This window comes from Diplotaxodon limnothrissa, linkage group LG15, assembly GCF_057381915.1.
Source record: "Diplotaxodon limnothrissa isolate DT_005_m linkage group LG15, D_limnothrissa_male_GT1.1, whole genome shotgun sequence".
Classification (NCBI taxonomy): Eukaryota; Metazoa; Chordata; class Actinopteri; order Cichliformes; family Cichlidae; genus Diplotaxodon; species Diplotaxodon limnothrissa.
Genome location: NC_140610.1, coordinates 19117590 through 19140929, shown reverse-complemented (window position 1 = coordinate 19140929; position 23340 = coordinate 19117590). Strand labels below are relative to the sequence as shown.

The window sequence follows — 23340 nt, the reverse complement described above, 5'->3', positions numbered from 1 at the left end:
TTACGTGCCAGAATTCTGGCTGGGTTGTAGAGTATCAAATACAGGGAGTGCAGAATTATTAGGCAAATGAGTATTTTGTCCACATCATCCTCTTCATGCATGTTGTCTTACTCCAAGCTGTGTAGGCTCGAAAGCCTACTACCAATTAAGCATATTAGGTGATGTGCATCTCTGTAATGAGAAGGGGTGTGGTCTAGTGACATCAACACCCTATATCAGGTGTGCATAATTATTAGGCAACGTCCTTTCCTTTGGCAAAATGGGTCAAAAGAAGGACTTGACAGGCTCAGAAAAGTCAAAAATAGTGAGATATCTTGCAGAGGGATGCAGCAGTCTCAAAATTGCAAAGCTTCTGAAGCGTGATCATCGAACAATCAAGCGTTTCATTCAAAATAGTCAACAGGGTCGCAAGAAGCGTGTGGAAAAACCAAGACGCAAAATAACTGCCCATGAACTGAGAAAAGTCAAGCGTGCAGCTGCCAAGATGCCACTTGCCACCAGTTTGGCCATATTTCAGAGCTGCAACATCACTGGAGTGCCCAAAAGCACAAGGTGTGCAATACTCAGAGACATGGCCAAGGTAAGAAAGGCTGAAAGACGACCACCACTGAACAAGACACACAAGCTGAAACGTCAATACTGGGCCAAGAAATATCTCAAGACTGGTTTTTCTAAGGTTTTATGGACTGATGAAATGAGAGTGAGTCTTGATGGGCCAGATGGATGGGCCCGTGGCTGGATTGGTAAAGGGCAGAGAGCTCCAGTCCGACTCAGACGCCAGCAAGGTGGAGGTGGAGTACTGGTTTGGGCTGGTATCATCAAAGATGAGCTTGTGGGGCCTTTCGGATTGAGGATGGAGTCAAGCTCAACTCCCAGTCCTACTGCCAGTTTCTGGAAGACACCTTCTTCAAGCAGTGGTACAGGAAGAAGTCTGCATCCTTCAAGAAAAACATGATTTTCATGCAGGACAATGCTCCATCACACGCGTCCAAGTACTCCACAGCGTGGCTGGCAAGAAAGGGTATAAAAGAAGAAAAACTAATGACATGGCCACCTTGTTCACCTGATCTGAACCCCATTGAGAACCTGTGGTCCATCATCAAATGTGAGATTTACAAGGAGGGAAAACAGTACACCTCTCTGAACAGTGTCTGGGAGGCTGTGGTTGCTGCTGCACGCAATGTTGATGGTGAACAGATCAAAACACTGACAGAATCCATGGATGGCAGGCTTTTGAGTGTCCTTGCAAAGAAAGGTGGCTATATTGGTCGCTGATTTGTTTTTGTTTTGTTTTTGAATGTCAGAAATGTATATTTGTGAATGTGGAGATGTTATATTGGTTTCACTGGTAAAAATAAAAAATTGAAATGGGTATATATTTGTTTTTTGTTAAGTTGCCTAATAATTATGCACAGTAATAGTCACCTGCACACACAGATATCCCCCTAAAATAGCTAAAACTAAAAACAAACTAAAAGCTACTTCCAAAAACATTCAGCTTTGATATTAATGAGTTTTTTGGGTTCATTGAGAACATGGTTGTTGTTCAATAATAAAATTATTCCTCAAAAATGCAACTTGCCTAATAATTCTGCACTCCCTGTACTCACTCAGTGTAAATCAATGTATAACTTTTATGAAATGTGTTTTTTCTGGATTTTTTTGTTGATATTATATCCCTTTCCATTAAAATGAACCTACCAGGTAAACTAGATACTGTTCATATGTTTGTAAGTGAGCGAACTTTCAAATTCAGTTTGAATTATTATTATTATTATTTTAAAAACCAGTTTGTTTCTAAATATAGCTCTGTTAGGAGTTTCTTTTAGTTTTATTTTAAGTTAAACTTTATTTATATAGTGCCAATTGATAACAATGGTCTCATAAAGGTGCTTTATATAGTAAGGTAAAGACTCTATAATAGTTAGAGAGAAATCCCCCAAATCAGACATTTGGCTGTGACCATAGTTCTCCTGTTTGTTCTTATTTTCTTACATTGATTATACAAACTCGTATCACCCATTAAAAGATTATAATTGGACCCTCACCTGTTTCTATCTCTCCTGGGCAGCTGGGAGTGTTGTGTTTGGATTCCCTTCCTACCCTGCCTCCCTGCATTTTTGGAGGTATTTGATAACCTTTTGGACAATAATGGAGTCGTTCTCTTTTCTTACATGATCCCAATGCAAAGTGTGACTTGCTCAGAAGCAGAGGTTGCACCAAAGTTTTCAATGAACCCAAGAAGACATATGAGAGAGCCAAACAAAATAAGATGCACCTGCTCCAAATTTAATGTGGTTTCATCCAAATTATGCTTTTAGGTTTAAGGGTGTTTTACTTTAGCTAGAAGGCTGCGATCCCCCTGCTGAAGAGATTCTCATTACAGGTTTTTTTTTATTTATATCCAAGCACTCTTTATACACATCGCTGCCTCGGGCGGAAATTAAATAAATGTCACTGATACCACAGAGAAACATTAGTCTCTTGTGCTGCTGAAGCAGAGCAAGGAGCTTTAAATGTATCAGTTAGGGGCAAATTCGTTTTTAATCAGAGGTTTGCCCAACTTGTTCAAAGCTTGTTTAAGATAAGACAGAAAAAACTAAGATTATAACAAATGTGTTCACTGCTTTCTCAGTAGGTTAAGATAATAGTTCCTTAGGGTTTAAATGTTCTTTTTTTCCCTCACTAAATAAATAGCTCTTTATTCAGTTCAGGGCTGAGTAATTTTCCTTCGAAAATTTAAAATATTTTCCTGGAAAACAGATACAATATCATATATACAATAATCAATCACATTTAAAAACAAACTTTAATAACAGAGTTTCTTAATTTCAGTTTTACTCCAAAATTGTAAACTCCAAAATTATGATGTAGAAGTCAATTTAAAAAAAATTACATTACTAACTAACCCCACTTTAGACTTTATGGAATCTTGAAATTCCATGAGTTTAAATATTTTGGTCCAACTGTGTTAAAGTTACTACAAACTTAAATTAGATGTAAAAATAACTTTTCCAAAACGGATTTTAAAACTGAACGTGAAACAATTTTTTAAACTGCATTAAAATAAAAACAAAATTCACAAAGAAATATTGATCATCATCAACATCAATAAGCCCCACAAAGTTCGTGCAAAGTTAATTGTTTACATTTTGTAATGAAATATACTATGGGTTCCACATTTACCACTCAGAAAACGTTATATGACTACGAAAAGAGACAGTATTACTAGATGTCAAATTTGGATAATAAAGAAGAAAAATACTTGTAATATGTCAATCCTTCTTATACCTCAAAGTGTTCACATTTGTTTAATGGTATTGTGACTTTTTTAATGTTTCATGGCAGTAGATTGTCTCAATGAGGAAAAAATAGACATCCTGTTGCAATAATGTATATCATCTTTACTGCTGCACCGTGTACTTCCTGCTGTCATGCTTGTTTTTTTACCCCTCGCTCTTCTCTGCAGGACGTAGTGTTACAGGGACACTGGAGTGGTTGCTAAGGTGCAGAAACTGCTCAGCAACTGCCTCCAGTGCTGACTAAACATTCTGATGTCACTTCCCTGACAATCGGCTTAGCAACCAGTTAGAGCACTGGGTAATGGCTTTGCACCAGCGTGCCTGATGTGTTGTCCATATGCCTTTGTCGTGACATACGGTCGGAGAAACACACACTCAAAAATGGACTCAAGTATGTGGTGTGCTTTAAAAAAATGTTTAACCAGTGAGATTGTTAGGCAGCTACATAGCTGATGATATGTGTTATTTCCCTAAGGTTCCTAACAGTAATGGCTCCTCTAAGAAAACATTAATTCTCTTGCCATGAAAAGGTGGTCCTGAAACCTGAAATCTTAAGCAAAGGCAAAGGTTAAACTGGATCATTTCTTCAGCAGGGAGAGAAAATATGAGTTTGCAGAAGGGTGAGCAAATATTCTCATTGTAAAAGGCATTCCATTTCAATTTGTGACTGGTACATACATCCCTTTGTTAACCTTTAAGCAACAAAGACATTGTCCCTATACAGCAACCTTTATCTCTGACAGATATTTTAAAAATATTTATATATAATGAATTGTGTTTTAAGTAATTTTATGTAAAAAGGAGATAAAGTGATTTCCTTCAACTGAACTGTTTTCTGACAATTTAGAATGAAGTATCTGTTTCAAGGCTTCTGCAGCATGCTTACTACTTTAAGGCTGTTAACCATAACTTGACTGCAAAACATCAGATGCAGTGATTAAAAGTTGAAAATTGCAATAAAAATCTGAGACAAACAACCAATAGATTTTTCAGTTATCTGTGCCACAACAAAGGGCCAATTACTGTACAAAACTATAAAAAGCTGAAATAAAAATATGAAATAATAATATTTTTACAATTTTTACCTTTTTAGTTTCAAATAGTTGTACAGCACTTTGTTTGAAAGCGCTTTATAAATAAAGTTATTATTATTATTATTATTATTAATTTAAAACATCACTACAGCAGATATAAATATACAGCCGGAGTATAGTCCATCTTCAAACCACTGTAGTTTAACCATAACAAACCCAAAGCTGCTCAATTGATTCAAGTCATATATGAATCAAATGAGCTAAAAAAAACCACTTCACGACACACACACACATGCACACAGAGTAGACTATCTGTCCAAATATCTTTGGTCTATTTCTGTCCCCTGGCAGGTTATTTTAGGCCACTGCAGTTGCTAAGCAACCAGACTGCAAAACAGGCGGCAGAGGAGGATCCCATCAGCAGCAGACAGCTTGTCCTCTTTCTTTCGTCCCCATCTCCACATCCTCCTCTCTGTCTCGCTGTCCTTTTATTCCTGTGCTCGATTCCTAGATCTCCCTCTACATCTGCCTACTTCCTCTCTTTTACTCTGAATCTGCTCCTCACCCATTCATTGGATGATGAAGCCGTCAAAAGAAAGAGATCCACTTACGCTCAAACAGTGTTTCTGCAGATTACATTCTTACACATTCAGTTCATTCATATCAATATTTACACTTGCCTGCTGACACACTGATGTTCACAAATTCACACCACAATGGACTGAAATTTACAACAAAAAAGGTGGCCAATGTAAAATAATACATTACCAAGATTATTATTAAACTAAACCAGATGTGGTTAAACCCAAAGTTTTTAAATCACCACCAGCTGCTTTGCTGATCCTTCAGAGAGGAATAGGACCAACTGCAGAGCAAGACAGTGAAGCAGCCCACAGCATGAATGACTAACTGAGAGATACGGAGCTAGCCCCCTTAAAATGAAACTGAAAAAAAAAATATGGTAACTGAAATAAATGTACTGAAAAATCTTGTGCTGGAAGTGGGGAAAAAAATGATAGTGAAAAACAATTACAACTGTAACTGACATATAAGCTGTACATTGTATTTTTTGTTTTTGCTTATAGTTTATTTATTTTTTTTAGTTTCAATCCATTTTTTTCAGTTTCAATTTGCTGGCACTGTTTTGGTGTCTGGGTGCGCGCTTGAGGGGCAGGGATTCTGACCAGCATGCATTGTATACATCATAGAGACCACTAGTACTTGTTTCTTTCAATGGCTGCTTCAATTTCAGGTGGAGCCTCTAAACCGCAGGTAAGTCATCATTTTCCTTCATCTTTCCTTGCTATTCCACTGGACTGGACATACGTTTAGTTTTCTTAGCTACATCTGGTGAAGTTGTGGTAAAATGCTAACATTAGCCTATTTGTTGTAGCAAGCTAGCCTGCAGTTAATATCTGCTAAATTTAGGGATACCGGTGTCTCTTTAGGAGTTGGAGGCCAGTGATGTAGTAGCGGCACAAGATCCCATCAACAGGTTAGCACAAAGTGTTCTGCACACCTCATACCGCAGTGCAGCAAAAGCAGCCTCATGAGCGCTGGGAAGGACAAGCCCAGACCCCAGGAGATGGCTAAGTTAGTAATTGCATGGGAAAATTATACTTTTAATTATTTTGATTTGTAAAAATTTTAAAAATTAAAAAAAAAATCTGCATTTCTGTTATCTATGTTTCTCACATATAGGTCATTTCCACAATTTTTTTAAACCAAAAAGTGTGTGTGTGTGTGTTTGTGTGTAATGTAGACACTAAAGTTGTCGTGCCAGAATTGGTTCTTTAGATACAAGGGGGGAGCGAGCGAGTCAGACACCAAGGGCACAAAGATGAAGCAGGTCTGATCAACAACAGTTTATTCCCCGAGGCGGACAGTAGAAATAAAACAACCAAAATACTAAGAAAAAAGTATACAATAAAATGTTCTCCATATGCTAAAATTCCCACGGAGACTAGATAAAACAATTCTAAAACCCATAAAAATATTTTTTTTTACATGCACTAAAATCCCCTGATGTAATTGTCCCGCAACCCCAGATGAATGTTCATTATGGGTCCACCAGCAGGCCAGAAATTTTTTCTCCAGAGCGGGGTCCACGCCAGCCTCGTCCCAGACAGACGAGAAGGAGTCTCCTGTCCCCCACCTGAGCCCATCACATCCCAGCCCAGCTCGCATTCTGCACTGGAGTCCGTCATGGCCTTCTTGTGTTCCTCTGCATGTCTGGAGCCTCTCTCTTGTGCTCAGCTAGCCTGCTTTTAATAGGTCTTTAAACAGCTGAAAGGCCACCTCTGGATACACCCATACCTCAGCAGGTGATCCCTATCAGCTAATTGTTCCATGTCAGCCAATCCACAGTGGATTAAAAAAAAAAAAGTCAAATAAAACACTAAAAACCATGCAATACAAACATTAGAATAAAATCATGAAATTAAAACTACACTCGCAAATAAACACTAAATTCAAAATTAAACCAATATAAAAGATAAATACAAAGTTCTACTGTGTGACATCTGTGTGTGCTTCAAAGCAATTACTATAGAAAAGATGTGTAATTTTTTCTTTTCATTTTTCAGAACTCCATCTTGGGCCCGCCTCAGAAGACGGATAAACCAAGCATTTCATGAACACTGTGATGGAGACCATTGCTTTGTGTATTGTTAGAAGTACTCAGATAATCCCAGAAGGCTCTAGACTTTTACCTAAAGATATTATATTCAGTCCTGAAGAAAGTTAAATATTTAAATATATATTATGCTCTCTCTGGTATTAATGACTCCGGATTACTTTATGGTAAATAACACACTATTGGCAAAAACAGTAAAAGAATTCCAGATCAGAAGCTTTTAGTTCAACATACATGATATATGGTGACACAGTTACATGGGTGATTAATCCTTTTGACTTTTTGTCTTTAACTTTATCTACAAACAGCTGCAGCTTTTACTGACAGCACATCATGTGGTACTATAACCGTTGTACTCTTTTGATCAGTTTTGGAGTTGCTACAAAGAATGAAGATATAGGATGATTTGTCTGTTGCCACTGGGTGATGCTGAGGTCTCAATCTAAGGTCAGCTTCTGTAATCACAAAGAGAACAGAATCATCACAAACTGAAAAAGTTTATCTCTAAAATCTGAAATAAAGCTGATCCTTCTCTGTTCTCACACACTCAGGATCCCAAGTTCTTCTCTTACATTTGTTTTTAAACATTTTTTTTTTTTTACATTTTCTAAAAACAAATCCTAGGTTGCATCAGTGTGACCAGCCATTCAAGTAAAAAAAAAAAAAAAGTCTTAGCAACTCTGAAAGTCTCTGTGTGGCCAACAGCAGACAACATTATACCCATATCATGGCCTAAACCAATCATGAAGGTACTGCTTAAGCTGGGCATACTGTGTGCGATTTTTTCAGTTGTTTTATTCAGCTCCTGCTCAAACTGTGCGATTGAATCGCAGGAGTTAGAAGTTCATAGGTCATGATGCATGGTCTCACACTATACGGCCCAATGCTCTGATGCGACCTGCGTCCATAACATAAACCTGATAACACAAAATCTGTCTCTCGCTCTCCCTCTCTCTCCCTCTCAGTCTTTCACTTGCACAGACACACACACCACCATCAACTTTGCTAAATTGCTAATGTAAAAACATTGACCAGGCAGCTGCAATTGAGCAGCAATGTCCATCCAACTGTTTTCATGGTTGTTGTGGTCGTGATAATTTTATGAGGTCACATCGAAAAGCCTCGGATGAGCTTGCCAAAGTTATACAAGCTGGGCATCCATCACTTGTGCCCAGATCACACCCTGCACTGCGGCGCTATTCTGACTTTTTCACTTCCATTTCTGTGTTTGCGCGTGCACAGTGTGAGAGGTTGTGTTGATACTCTCACAAGGGGTGACAGGATTTCAAACAGGTTTGATTTTCTTGCAACCATAAGATTGATGATCGGGAGCTGGTCGTGCAAAAAGGGGAATAATAATCCAATAGCGCACAGCGACATCTGCACATTCCGCCAATGTGCTAATGTTCTGCCAAATCCTAGGTCGCACCGGCCGAACTCTGAAAGTCTCTGTGTGGTCAACAACAGACACACATTATGCCCAGACACACATTATGGTCTAAACCAATCAGAGATAGTCAAGGGCGTAGCCTCTCAGATGCCCATGCCCAAGGTAAGATGTTCAGATACTAAGATGTTAAGTTCGAAGCCTTTGAGGCACTTGTAATTTTGACTTTCTTTTTATTTTATATATCTTGAGATATTTTAATTTTAAATTTCAGCTCAGTGAAGCACTTTAAGCACAAGAACTTTTTTAGAAATGTATTTTTCGGACTATAAGGTGCACTTAAAATCCTTTAATTTTCTCAAAAGTGTGCTCTATGTATGAATTCTGGTTGTGCTTACTGACCGCGAATTGATTTTATGTGGTACATGGCTCTCAAAAATCTGCCAAAATGTTTTGATGGATTGTTGGAGCATTACGGCTACCATAGTCAGGAGCTTCGCAGAGTAATACGTTCCATGCTTCAACATAATATTACCGTATTGTGTGTCTATATGGGTTCACGAGTGACGGGAGAAGGGACCCGAAGATCGACAGACGGATTGGTGCTGGGGCTGCAGTGATGTGGACGCTGTACCAGCCCGTTGTGGTGAAGAGAGAGCTGAGTGTAAAAACAACGCTCAATTTACTGGTTAATCTCCCTCACCTATAGTCATGAGCTGTGGGTGGTGACCGAAAGAACGAGATCATGGATACAAGCGGCGGAAATGAGCTTCCTCTGAAGGGTGGCTGGACTCTCCCTGAGAGACAGGGTGAGAAGTTCAGCCATCCGGGAGGGGCTCAGAGTAGAGCCACTGCTCTTCCACATCGAAAGGAGCCAGTTGAGGTTGTTGAGGCATCTGACAAGGATGCCTCATGGCCGCCTCCTGGGTGAGGTGTTCCAGGCATTTTTCACTGGGAGGAGGCCCCAGGGCAGACCCAGGACACGCTGGAGAGATATCTCTTGGCTGGCCTGGGAACGCCTTGGTGTTCCCCTGGACAAGCTGGAGGAGGTGGCTGGGGAGAGGGAGGTCTGAGCTTCTGTGCTTAGGCTGCTGCCCCCACAACCTGGCCCTGGATAAGCGGACAAAGATCGATGGATGGATAGATGGATGGACGGATATTTAATCCGTAGTTACTGAGGGGTTGCTGAAGTGCCAGCTTTTTTAAAGTTGGTGTTACTGTCCTTACAGATGTGGCAAGAAAACAGAAAACATGCTGCTGTTTGCACATATTTAATAATCAGCTCTGCACAGGAGCTGAAGCAGAGTCCAGCCTGATCCTCTTACAGTACAATACTCGTAATAATAATACAGTAACGGCAGTTAGTGACTGAGCAGCCGGGTGCTTTAATCTTGATTTCTTTAGTCAAATCACCTGCACAGATCAGCTAAATGAACTTTACAAAACAAGTTTTCCCAACAGCCAAGTGCTCATCTTAGCTAGCTAGCTAGCTAAGGACATTAGTTATAGATTAGCTTACAAACACATTTAACTTACCGAAAATCTGGTCCTTCTGTTGGGTAGTCCAGTTTACTGAAGAACACATCAGGCTGTCAGTTTGAAACAGTCGGTAACGTAAACGTTGAACCTCTCAGCATCTGCCATTCCAGAACAGCCACACATACAAGTTTGTCCGTGACTGCAGCCGCTAAGTCGTTATTATTTTCTACAGTCATTGGTCAGCACTATAATGTATACAAATACATTTGGGTCAGAATCGCCGCCCCTCAAGCATGCCCCTGGACGCCAAAACAGTGCCAGCAAATTGAAACTGAAATAAAAGGATTGAGACTGACAAAAATGGATTGAAACTAAAAAAAAAAAAATGTAAGCGAAAACAAAAAATGTAAAGTTTCAATTAATCATTTTTTACTATCAATTTTTTTTTACTTTCAATACAAGATTTTTCAGTATATTTATTGCAGTTACAATATTTCTTTTTAGTTTCATTTTAAGGTGGCATCGTTCTAACCCCGTAGTGAGACAGCTGATTACTGCCCATTATTTATTATCACAAAAAAAGAAAACTTAAGTGCCCATTGACCTCACTAGTGTTGGCTGAACAAACACAATTTTTTTTAGGTAACGCAGTTCTTTATTCAGTAATCACATTACAGTTCGCAATCAGTTATGTTGTTAACTTGTGTTACTCTGCGCTTGAGTCTCCGCTACCGCTTCTGACAGAATCATCCAGCCACAAAATGGACTCAGCAGATTCAGCGGCCTCGACCCCCACTCTCGCCACATTGGTGGCAATGCTGGAGCGTAATGAGCAGATGTTTACCAATATTCGAGGTGAGCTTGCAAACCTCACACAGGCTGTAGCCCAGCGAACACCTCTGGCGGTAAATCCACCCGCCACTGCACCCCCGCAGGAGACAGCAGCTCCAACCGTAAGTGCCACAGCACCAGCTCCTACACCTGTTCTATTAGACAGATTCCTACCTACACCTAGAGCTTTTTCTGGAGAACTTGGCAAATGTGCTGGCTTCCTCACTCAATGTTCTTTCCAGTTTCGTCAGCAGCCACAAGTTTTTTCTAATGATGGTGCTAAAATTACTCCAGGATCGCGCGCTGACTCAAAAATGAACTGATGCTTCGTGATCGAGTGCATGATCGAGTACGTGCGCACCGGAGTTCACATGCACGCTTGGGTTGAATCCATATCAGAAGACCACAAATCAAAACAAACACACTGTGTTGGAAGCAGGACTGCCAGAACTATGCTTAAAATCAGCGCAAAAGACAAAGGGCTGTATCGCAATCGATTGCGCCCAGACGCCAAGAGACGGTACTTGGAAAAAATAGTGTGCATCGGTAATGTGGACCCGTATGAAAAAAGGCAGTGGAGTGGAAAACCAGACAGCCTACCGCCGTTGTCCTATCCCGATATCTTCGTGTACCTTGTCTGTGGAGTCAGCGCATACACGGCGAATCATTTTCGGAATTATAAATTCCTGGAGGCGCACATCTAATTCACAAACGGTTGGGTACAAGATTTGGCCGTTTTTAAACCTCCACGTTGTGAGTACGTTGACCATATGACCAAGATACAGCCAGAGGCTGCCAGCTGTGCGTTGCCATGTAAATAGTTTGCATTTCATGTGTATGTACTTGCTAAGTACATGTGAACAGATCTTGAATAAAAAAAATAAACATACTTTTCTTTTCTGTTTCATATTTCATATGCTGGTTTGCCTGCAATAATGCCAAATAATAAGCTACTCCGTCAACATGACGTGGTTCTGCAGCATCACACATTAGGATGTTTTATCTAATTATCTATGACCTCAGCGCATTCAAAATAACACTAAAAGCCTATTAAGCGAGATATGAATTTATTTAGAACTCACCGGAAAGAAAATGCCGCAAGCAAACCAACAAAAAATTGGGGATGGCAGAGAACTCGATATCCGCTCGTCTGACCGCTGCAATCCAAGCCTGACGTCTTCGTTTAGTAATATCGGATACATGAGATCCCTCCCGTTGCCTCCAGGAGGGGAAACGATGAAAAGAGAGCCCATTTTCCAGCTTCTTGCCTTCCCTATCGTGTGATCTAATGTTGCAACTGACAACACAGCACGTACGAACCATAGCTGACGCTTCCGTGTGCTTTGTTTGGCCTACTGTCATGGCGGGAGGGGGCGTGGCATCACGCTCCAAAGCCCTATTCTCTCTCTGTTCTCATCGACTCTGGAGTGGAGTCGAATTTCACTGACAGCTCGCTCGCCGCTAGAAACACTGCCAAACCCTCTCCGTGTTCATGCACTGTCAGGTCAGCGTCTACCCGGCATTACCCATGTTTCAGAGCCTCTCTCTCTCTCTCTTTTGGGTAATCACACAGAGAGAATTTGTTTTTTGCATTCAAGGCACCGCTCACCCTGCTAGTATTAGGCCACTCCTGGCTTGTGCTCCACAACCCACACATTGACAAAAAGGATAAGAATTCGTTCGGCCAGACGTCTCAACTCCCGGCAGGCTAGGTGGGCTTTGTTCTTTACCTGCTTTGATTTTACTATCACCTACAGGCCAGGATCACGGAATGTGAAGCCGGACCACCTTTCCCGGCAGTTCTCCACCACAGAAGAGGAATCGGACCCCGAGCCCATTCTCCCGCCTGCGTAATTGGGGCCGTGTCATGGGAGATCGAGCCACTCATCCAGGAGGCACAAGAATCTGAGCCAGATCCAGGAACCTGCCCACCCGGCCGCCTCTTCGTTCCTACATCTGTCCGCCCCCAGGTTCTCCAGTGGGCTCACACCGCCTGTTTCTAGTGCCACCCGGGGGTCCTCCACACCATATCCTTCCTCTGACGCTACTTTTGGTGGCCCACTATAACTAAAGATGCCAGGGAATTTTTGTCAGCCTGTTCTACATGGGCTCAGAATAAACTTTCCAACCGTCCTCCGTCGGGCCTTCTTCAGCCTCTCCCCACGTCAGCTCACTCATGGTTGCATATCTCCTTGGATTTCATCACTGGATTACCGCCCTCTACGGGTAATACTACAATTCTAACCATTGTCGACCGTTCCTCCAAAGCAGCTTATTTCGTCACCCTTCCGAAACTTTCCACTGCCTTGGAGACGGCCCGGCACCTCACCACCCACGTGTTCAGGCTCCTTGAACAAGTGGGTGTTCCCTGAGGACATCATTTCGGACAGAGGGCTGCAGTTTACATCACGTGTGTGGAAGGAGTTCTGCTCTGCTCTGGGCGCAAAGGTCAGTCTCTCTTCATCATCTTTCACCCACAGAGCAATGGATAATCTGAGCAAGCTACCCGGGAGCTTGAGCCTCCGCTGCGTCTCTTCCCATAACCAGTCGACCTGGAGTGAACAGCTTCCATGGATTGAGTATGCGCATAACAGCCACACCTCCGCCGCCACTGGAAAGTCTCCTTTTAAAGCATCCCTGAGATACCAACCACCTTTGGTTCCTGCCATCGAAGGTGAGCACTCCGTTCCATCTGTGCAAGCTCACCTCCGCAGGTGCTGCCGTGCCTGGCGTGCGACTCGGGCCACCCTACTCCGGACTAAAGAACAAACAAGGCGCTTGCTGACTGCCATCGGACACCTGGCCCCGGAGTATGCTGTGGGACCACAGGTATGGCTGTCTACTCACTTTGTGGGTTGAATCAAAAAAAACTGTCACACCAGTTCATCGGCCCTTTTGCCATACATGGCATTGTCAACCCCGTGTCTGTTCGCCTCAAGTTACCGCACAACATGCACATTCATAACGTGTCCCAGATCAAGCTCGTGCTCTCCAGCTGTTGTGCCGCTCTGCTTTTCAGTTCTCCACTACCCCTTGTGACAGTTATAGAGTTTTTTTTTAATATGTGTAAAATGGCAGATAGAAGTAAAAAATCACCAAGCAGGCCTTTTCTCTTTTGGTTACTTGACCTATTTAAGATAACCCTTCAGGGAGGAGGAAAATATTTTGGGGGTCTACAGCTTTTGAGGAATGGAGAGGTGAAGATTATTTTTATTTTTAATGCATGAAATAAAAAGAGTGAAATACAAATTGAATCCAGGACAGTAACAACAATACAGTGCTGCTAACAGACAACAATAAGGAAGCATCTGCACAGACAGCAGGCTAACACAAATGTCACAAAGAACTCAGAGTGATGGTGAAGCTGAGTGTATGCCAAGCAGCCAGAGCCTGATAATCAATAGGTGACTACAGCAGTAATGAGCTGTCAGGCTTGTAGCATTTTAGCCTCTACACAGAGTCGTGTGGTAATCACTGTGAAGTACTCTTTCAAGTGGTTGTCAACTTTGTGTTTATAAGTAAACACTAAAAGAGTGTGTGTGTGTCCAAAACACATTGGCAAAACAATTTGTGTCAGTGAATGGGCCTGTCGCCTAAGATTTGCACTGTTAACTGATAACTATCCGACTTTGTATTTCAGGCCATGCTATGGAGTAATTTAATCTACTTACATTTATACAGTGCTTGTCCAGTCTTGCTGCATACTATAAACACTTTAGACTACAAGCCACATTTTAACCACACAGTCAAACAGCACTTTACTCTATACATTTCAAGCACATTATTTACCTCATATCAATGGCTTTGGACTGCAGGAAGAAGCGGAAGTACCCAAAGGACACTTCAGTGAATAAAACTCCCACCAGGATTCAAGCTATGGCCCTTCTTATTCTTAGACAATACTGCTAACTATCTGCTACTGTGCTGCCACATGCAGTGAGCAGTGCAAAAAAATTTAATCAAATCAAATCACTTTTTTTGTCACATCACATGTGCTGGTACACTGGTACAACACATGTGGGTGAAATTCTTGTGTGCAAAACACAAGAAACATAAGATACAAACCAAATATAAGAACAGGAATGTGAGAATTATAATAAATATATTTACAAATATAAGAATGTATGCATATTACTAAATATATATACCAAACACACACACACACACACACACACATATATATGTGTGTGTGTGTGTGTGTGAGAGTGTGTGTGTATATATATATATGTGTGTGTGTGTGTGAGTGTGTGTATATATATACATATGTGTGTGTGTGAGTGTGTGTGTATATATATACATATATGTGTGAGTGTGTGTGTATATATATACATATATACAAAGTAAAATAGACAGAGGTCAGCAGCATGACTACTGAGCAAAAGAAATGGCATATATGTGAAGTGAACTTTTTTGTTCGTGTGAACAGACCATGTGAGATCCTCTGCCAGATGTACAACTAGGAAACGGAAGCTGCTCACTCGCTTCACTGCAGCGCCGTTGATGGTAATGTTGTTGTGTGCTTCTCTACTTCTCCAGAAGTGTACTATCAACTCGTTTGTTTTTGTGATGTTGAGAGTGAGACGGTTCTCTCGCCAACAGTGTGTCAGGGCGCTGACCTCCTCCCTGTAAGCCATTTCATCACCTTTGGTGATAAGACCCACCACTGTTGTGTTGTCTGCAAACTTCACAATGATGTTGGAGTTGCTAGTGGCCGTGCAGTCGTAGGTGTAGAGTGAGTACAGGAGAGGGCTCAGTACACACCCCTGTTGTGCACCAGTATTCATTATGACGGGGGATGAGGTGATGCTGCCCAGTCTGACCACTTTGCGTCTGTCAGACTAAAAGTTAAGAATCCAGCTGCAGAGAGAGGTACTCAATCCTAGGTCCTGCAGTTTCCTGTCCAGCTTCAAGGGAACGATGGTACTGAATGCTGAGCTGTAATGTACAAAAAACATTCTCACATACATGTCCCTTTTCTCCACCTGCGAGAGAGCAGTATGTAGTGTCAGGGCTATATCGTCATCAGTGGACCTGTTGTGGCGGTTTGCAAATTGTAGAGGGTCCAATGAGTTGGGTAGTGCAGAGCAGATGAAGTCCCCAACCAGCCTCTCAAAGCATTTGCTCACGATGGGGGTCAGCGCTTCGTACCTGCCACATTCTCCGAGGATTGTCAAATTGTTGTTCCGCTCTGTTCCTGAACTCACATTTGGCTGCTTTAATTGTCTTCCGGAGTTGGTAATTTGCGTGTTTGTAGTCACGGAGGCAAAAGCAGTGTTCTGTGCCGCCAGTGTGGTGCAAACAACACTGTTAATCCACGGTTTTTACCTTTTCCATGGAGTAAATAGGTAAAATACCGCATTCCTTTTTTTAAAGTGGTGCACAATGCGCAATGCATTACTTTTTTAAGTAACAACGCCACCACTGGCCCCAAACTCAAAAGAATCTGTGGGGAACCCTGTACTCCAGCCCAGCTTGTGAGACTTGGCTTCATCCTCTTTCTGAAATCGAAGACTTAGCTTTCTGAAGGACAATGGAGTGGTGCAGCTCCACATGGAGATAACCTTGAAGCTAAAAGGTTTTTGCTTTTTATAGCTTTTGCTTTTTATAGGTATGGTTGAGGAGCTTTTTGATTGCACCTCGTATATACCGTCAAAGAGAAACTGTCTGAATTTGTGTACTGTTATTACTAGTTCTGCATTCACAGCATACACCAGGAGAGATCAGGTAGGTGGCTAAAGGGATGTTTAAACCCACATCTAGAAGGTAATAAACACTCCACACTTGGTCAGAAACACAAATAACTTATTTTTAAACAAAATGCTGTGGAAATGAAATAAAACATTTTTTTTCACATGATTAGGATGTTACATATCGCTGTTACGCCCGGGGCACACCTTTTAACAGTCATCAAACTGTCTTTGTAAGCATATGCGTATTGTAAATGCTGACAGGCACAGGCATTAGAGAAGAAAGATGATCTACTTTGTCAGAGCTCATCCTTAGCTCTGATTGGTGATTTCGGGAAAAGGAGCAGCACCTAAGAAATCTGTGGGCTCACAGGTTTGCTGGTGAAGTATTGAAAGCCTGTGATTGTATATTACCATGCAGAAAATTGTGGATGGCATGCAACCTATAAACATATGTTCAGCTTGCAAGAATGAATTTGCACAGCCAACTTTACATAAACTCCCAACTAGCACGATTTGTATGTGCATTTAATTGAATCATCCATTTCTTACTTTATCTTGCTGTTCTATCCTCTGCATGTTAGTAGCTCTTGTCAGTGGCGCCCTTCAGATGTGATTTTTTTACTATCTTAACTGTTTAATATACTTTGATATGCATTTTGGCTGCATCGTCTTACTAATGTGATGCAAATATATTTGAAGGGCAATAGCTGCTGTTAATAACAACAATGGATTTAAAGGTATTTAGCTGCGCTGCGCTTCATCTTCAACTTCAACTCTGTCAGCTAGACTAGTTAAATCATAGCCCGAAACATTGCCTGTTCACATCAGTATATCAACTTTAACTATCAAGTTTTTTAAATTTTATATGTTTTGCACTCATATCATTCTAGGATTTTAATCTCTCTTAATGTTGTTCTAGTTGTAAATTTCATGATGTAAGTTGACGTTGTTTTCTGTGTTTTGAAAAGAGAAATCAAATAAAATGTATTATCATTACTATGAAAGCTACAATATAATTTTGTGTTAGGGGACACATAAAAGACAAACAGTCAACACTTTGGGAATCTCTGCATTTCAGGTTTTGCAGTGACCACCAATTACATGAAATTAACCTTTCAACATTTTTCGGACATGTGACTCTTAAGGGTCAAATGGATAAGGCCCCAGTAGTACAAGACAGGAGACTGGTGACCAACCATTTGGCAACCACTTAGCAGTTGCTAAGTGAAACTGATTGCAAACTTATATACAGCGCCACACCAAAAACCTCCTTGTGAATGCTTTGCTCACTAGCAGACTGCCATCTGTTTGCATAAAGGGCAAATTTTCTGAAAACACTTGCTAGCTACTCTCTGAGCGATTCTGCCGGCACCTCTGGCTCCTGTCTTGTTCAATAGATTACAGTTGGCATGAGTCAGGTTCCCACACCTCTTTTATGTGTCTCCTTGCCATCACTTCCCCTCTGTCTTCAAACTGAGACTTCCTCCGATTTCTCTCTTGGCTTTGCTCGACTCTTTATGAGAGAGTTAGACCTCAGGAAGTTAGAAAGAACAGCTCTATAAGGGAAACTTTGTTTTGGTCTGATGCCATCATGTGAATGGGGAAGCTGGCAACTGAGGTGGGCCTTTTTATAACAACACGACTATAGAATAAACTACAAATTTCTCACAGATTGACGAGGGCCACCCTGGGCTGCAGTAAAACAAATGAATGGAGCCATTTTTCACCTGTCTCCTTACTTGTGTCCAAAATTTAAAAAAAAAAATTAAAGACCATTTGAAAGTCTAAACCCTGCACTCGTCTCGTTTACTGTACATGTGGTCAAACAACAGTGTGGAAAGTAGAAAGGCCTGTAGTGAATGTAAATAAAAAAACACTACAAGTTTAGTTATTACAAACACACAGTCAGACTTGCCAGCTTCTCTGTGAGCGCTGGCTAAAAAAAGCTCTCAACCATGAGCTAAGAAGCCAAAGTAGTGGTGGTAATGACAGCTGTAGTAAAAGAGGTGGTGGCTGTAATAATATCTGTGGCAGCAAAAATAACAGTAGTAGTACTCCTTCAATATGTATAATAATAGAAGCAGTGATGATAAAAGTGACAGAAGCAGCAGGAGCTGAACTGTACAAGGGTTACAGCTGAGTTTGAGTACTTTACTTAAGTGTTTCCAATACATAATCATTTAGTTTTACAAAACTGTTTAAAGAGGTAAATATTGTACATTATACAGTAACACATAATTACTGTTGTCACTCCATACAAGACAATTAGTATAAAACTGATGTAATGTTTCATAATTTAAATAACTCAAGCCTTTATTAACGGGTTATTCATCAATATACTGCCTAATGGATTTATCACAGTACTTTGGACACTGTCGCAGTTTTTATGGCTTTTGGAGAGTGTTTCATAATTCATGTTTTAATGTGAAGGTACTTTCATTGTTTTGGCACACTCATGTCTCTTCTAAATGCAATATTTTTATTTTTACGTTTGTTGTACTTCTAGGACTCTTCCAGAAGTGTTAGGATATGCCGGCATTGTATTTGTACTTTTTGTAAATTTCTCTATAGTCAACAAGTGAGACAACTGCTTTTAAAAATATGTCAGATTTTCAAAATAAAACCCAGACTTAGCTATGTTTACCAGTTTGTAGTCAGTTTTTCGTCATGATGCTTTTTCTCTGAGGTTTTCAACTTTAAAGACCTTAGATAGTTGTTAAAAGTTATCAGGTTCATCCCAAACATGTCAGATGATCTCAATACAAGCTCTAGTTATTCCAGGAAGCTTTAAGGTATCAGATTTTAAAAATAAAAGCTTCTACACATGCATATATGTACAAATTTGAGTTAGCAATCAGGCTTAGATCTTTTCAGTTAATCTATTTAGCTACAATTTTTAACATTCTAGCTTTTGTAGCTCTTATTGTGATAACATTTTTATTGTGAATTCTTCTGACTACAATAATCTCGTAGTGAAAATTTCACACGGTGACAGACATAACTGCTACTCTGATTCCGTAAATACAGTATTATTATTTATATTGAAGCTCCTGCTCACCACATCGTTAGAAGCGTCGTTCTCTGGCGTCTGGGGTGGTTCACCAGTAGCAGGACTGTTGGACGGCATGGCAGGGAACAGCTCGGTGAAACCAAGTTTAGAAAGTTAAAAAAACAGAGCAAATCAAAACATGGGAAATGCCCTCAGAAGCACCAGGTGCAGCTTCATTCAACCTGTCTCGGTCTGTCAGACAATAACGCGCTCCCTCAGACCTCCCCCTCTCCTGCGGGAAGAAAGACAAAACACACACAAACACACACAAACACACACACACATAAGTACACGTACAGCTGGAGCATATTTGTCAGGTCTGAGTAAGGAATCATGCTCAGCATGTGACTGACATCTTTCTTTTTCTTACTTTCTCAGCTGCACACACATTACAGGTAAACTACAGGTATGGCTCTGTGAACTGTGCTTGGCAGGTGGAAGCATAAAAGCAGCTTCTAAGCCCTGACATATTAACAGACATGCAGGTGTCTTCAGAGTAGCCTGCTGGAATCAGGATAGCTGTCATCACTGCTGTCACAGAGTGATTGATGCAACCTGATGAAACTGTCCCATTTTATTAGACAAAGTGGCTGCATTCAGACTGCAGATAAGGCCAAATCAAAATCCTGACCACAAGCATGACAAAGATCTGTGTACTTGTGGTACCAATCACACTGTATCCAACAACTATCAATACAGAAGTATTTTTCAGTGATGTATCATGTTTTATTTAGTTTTGGTTCTTTTTCCTATATGTCCTACATTTTCTGCATTTTTGAGGCATGTTTGACAATAATTGTTTATATAATATTTTGGGGGGGTTATAATTGAAGAAAATATAAAACAACAAACAAGTAAGAAAAATTTCCATAAATATCCATAACAAGTTTTATTTGATCTTACATTTTTTTGCTTTGTCTAACAGTTTAAAACCCACAGATACTCATATTACAATGACATAAAGCAGACTCTATCATATATGGGAAGCATTCAATTTTGGCTTTTATTTGATAAACAATTAACCTTTTTCTAGGACATTGTGTCTCATTATTGAGCTCGAATGGTTGAGTGGAAGGCAGCAGTGAGAAAGGTGTTCAGTGGAGAGGCAACCATGTGTGACCTTGTAAGTACTCGAACTCATATTGGCTCTCATTTCATCACCCTCTCATCTCATCGTTGTCATTAACATTTTTTGTTATATGGAAGGTAATTAATGACGAAACCAAGTAGCAGGAACAAAGCAAAGTGAGCACAGGGACAGTTTTATAACCGCAGAAGATGTTTTTAAGATAAAATCCTGTTTTTTTTAATAAACATATGGCTTGAAATGTGAGCCCTAAAGGTTTTTTTACCAGCTGTTTTGGCAGATTGTAGGCACTTAGGTGTATTACAGGGGTATTTACGAACAATTATTGGAAAACACGCTGTAGCAGAATAACAAGCTATTGCGCGCATGTCTGTTCACAGTTTAAAATTGCATGTAAGGGATACAAACAGGAAAAAAAACAGATTTTAAGATAGCAAACAAAGAAAGCATTACAGCTCTATTGACGCAGCTCTTCTTGGGAGATTAAAACACTGATTGCGATCACATTTCAGTCCCTCTATGTTTCAGCAAAGGCATTATAAGAGAGAGTCCTGGCATTCAAAGAATACCTAACTGATATCTATGGGAGGAAGATGGAGGGAGAAGTATAACTAGGGGCAAAGTCAGCAAACTTTGTGTTTGTTTTTTTGTTTGCTTGATTTCTTTTTATCAGATTTGACTGGTGAGTATAGTTTCTGTGCCCCAGTGATTGTTGAAAATAAAGTTTATTATACCTCTTTTTAGTTTATGCGCCACATGCAGCACAATTTGATCTTAACTGACCTGGACTAATAAAACCGCTGCATAATTTAAGTATAAAGCAGTATTTTGAAAACATTCACCTAGGTCACTGCCAAGATTTTAAAAAGCTGAAACCTTACGCCGAGCTGAAAGAAACCCTTCACCCCAATCCCTTAAATTTTAGCAGAAAACTCAAATTAATTGATTGATTTGCAAAATAGATGACACAAAACTTGAGATACCTTGAAATAAACAAATTATATCTCAGCTTTTCCACATTCATTGAGTTTATGGTCATTCCATTTGCAAACAGATCATAGTGGAAAAACACAGAAACCTTCAAATGCATAGTCCTGCATGCTTGTATTCCTCTAAGTAAGCTTATTGCAATTGTTCAAAGTGCAGCAGAAACGAGTGAACATCCTACACCAGTTCAAATTACTCTGCCCTGGCAGCTTGTTTGTTTTAGGTGTGATTTATTTCCTTTAAAGCCTTTCATCACTCCATCACGTCCCATAACTGTTGTCCTTAGTGCACAGCCTTTGATCTTTAGGAAAAAATGCGCTGACGGTTTGCACCTTTCACTAAAAGAGGGGTCCTGCTTGTTACGTCTACTTTTAAATTGCTGTCTATTTTATCACTTATTTAGAAATAATCTTACAGATTTTCTTTTAACTCTGACAGTTTTAGGTATCCCCCATTTTATTCTCATAACTTTCAAATGTTTAGGTTATTTTTAATTTATTCTGATTTTTTTCCTATTATATCTTGAGGTTGCACTCAAGTCTTACATGGCCAATTTTAATTTAAAATGCAGGCTGTCTGAATTATTATAAGGGTTAGAGTTTGTGTGTGTGTAAACCTGGTTTAGATAAGAACTGTGCAAAAATATCTTTATTATTGAAACTTACTTAAAACCTCTAGATCAAGAAATGGCATTCATTTCTATCTATTTTCACCCTTTTCTAATAAACGCAACATCGGGAATGGAAATGCATGTTATCACAAAAATGAAGAACTATTGACTTGGATGCATCTTTGTCAGTCCTGGTTTAAATAACTAATCTAGTATTTGGAGGCACTTCATGGCTGCTGAGTGGCAAGATTTGCTTGTGGAAAGACGCTGGTTTTACCCTGCCCTAACATGAAATGCCTTAAAACCAAGCCAGACATGCCTGTGACAGACACTTAGACACTGAAAGAGAGCCTTATTAAGACTGACTCTTCCCATCAGATGTCAGAATATGTCCTAGCATCTGCTTGCTAATCTTGTTTTTATGGCAATATTGTTAAGTATACTAAGACTAACACAAGTTATGTAAGAAATGCAAAAATCTATGCTCAAACGGTGACCATTATTCAGTGTTATGACCTCTTAATGCAAAAGTACTCTAACAATGCTTTTTTTAATAGCTTTAGGGCTATGTCAGGTGTTTCCAAAGCAGATGAAATTTTCATCATTCTATTAACTACTAATGGTTCTATTAACCATTTTTAGGATCTTTTTTATATCTTAACTTTCTCCTTACAAGAGGAACTTTAACTGGGTGTACAGATATTGGTCAAACCAGACTATATTTTAAAAGAGTCATATGCTCGTGAGGCAGATGCTTGTCAGATCATAGAAAAAATAACTCTGCTTCATTCTCCTTCAGTGCACTCAGCTATAACTTACAAAATCAACAATTGTTTTCATTTAATATGAAATAAAAACAGCAACGGAGACCATAAACTCATGGGGAAAGTGTTTAGTGGTGTTAATTTTCCCATAGACTTCAATACATCTGGGTGGCTTTTTGCTCCAAGTCATTAAAAGAATGCAAATTTAAAACACTTCCACACTGGCTTCACTTTTGAAACCGGGGATAAACCAGTCTTGAGATCTGTCCTCAGACAGACCAGTTCTTGGGGAGTTGCAAGCTTAAATAAGTGACTTCAGTTTAGTTTTATTCTCTATTTTTCAGGAACTGTTCACAAGAGAAAAGCTTTCCTGTTACAGATTTAGCTACCCGCGGGCAGGTACACACAAGATTAAATAAGCTATAAAATACAAATATATGGCGAGTAATAAAATCAGATATGCATGCAAAGCCTAAACTTCCTAC

The 23340-nt window shown here is 40.1% G+C and overlaps 1 protein-coding gene across 5 annotated transcripts in view; it reads right to left on the bottom strand.

The window, feature by feature from the left end:
• LOC146617401 (DNA (cytosine-5)-methyltransferase 3A-like) overlaps positions 1-23340 on the bottom strand; it is a 95715-nt gene that overhangs the window by 69138 nt on the left and 3237 nt on the right. For all 5 annotated transcript variants that reach the window (XM_085372340.1, XM_085372341.1, XM_085372343.1 and 2 more), the window contains exon 2: positions 19417-19639. In XM_085372340.1, the coding sequence (XP_085228466.1) occupies positions 19417-19485 (69 nt within the window). In that variant the 5' untranslated portion in view covers positions 19486-19639. The remainder of the gene's footprint in view (positions 1-19416; positions 19640-23340) is intronic.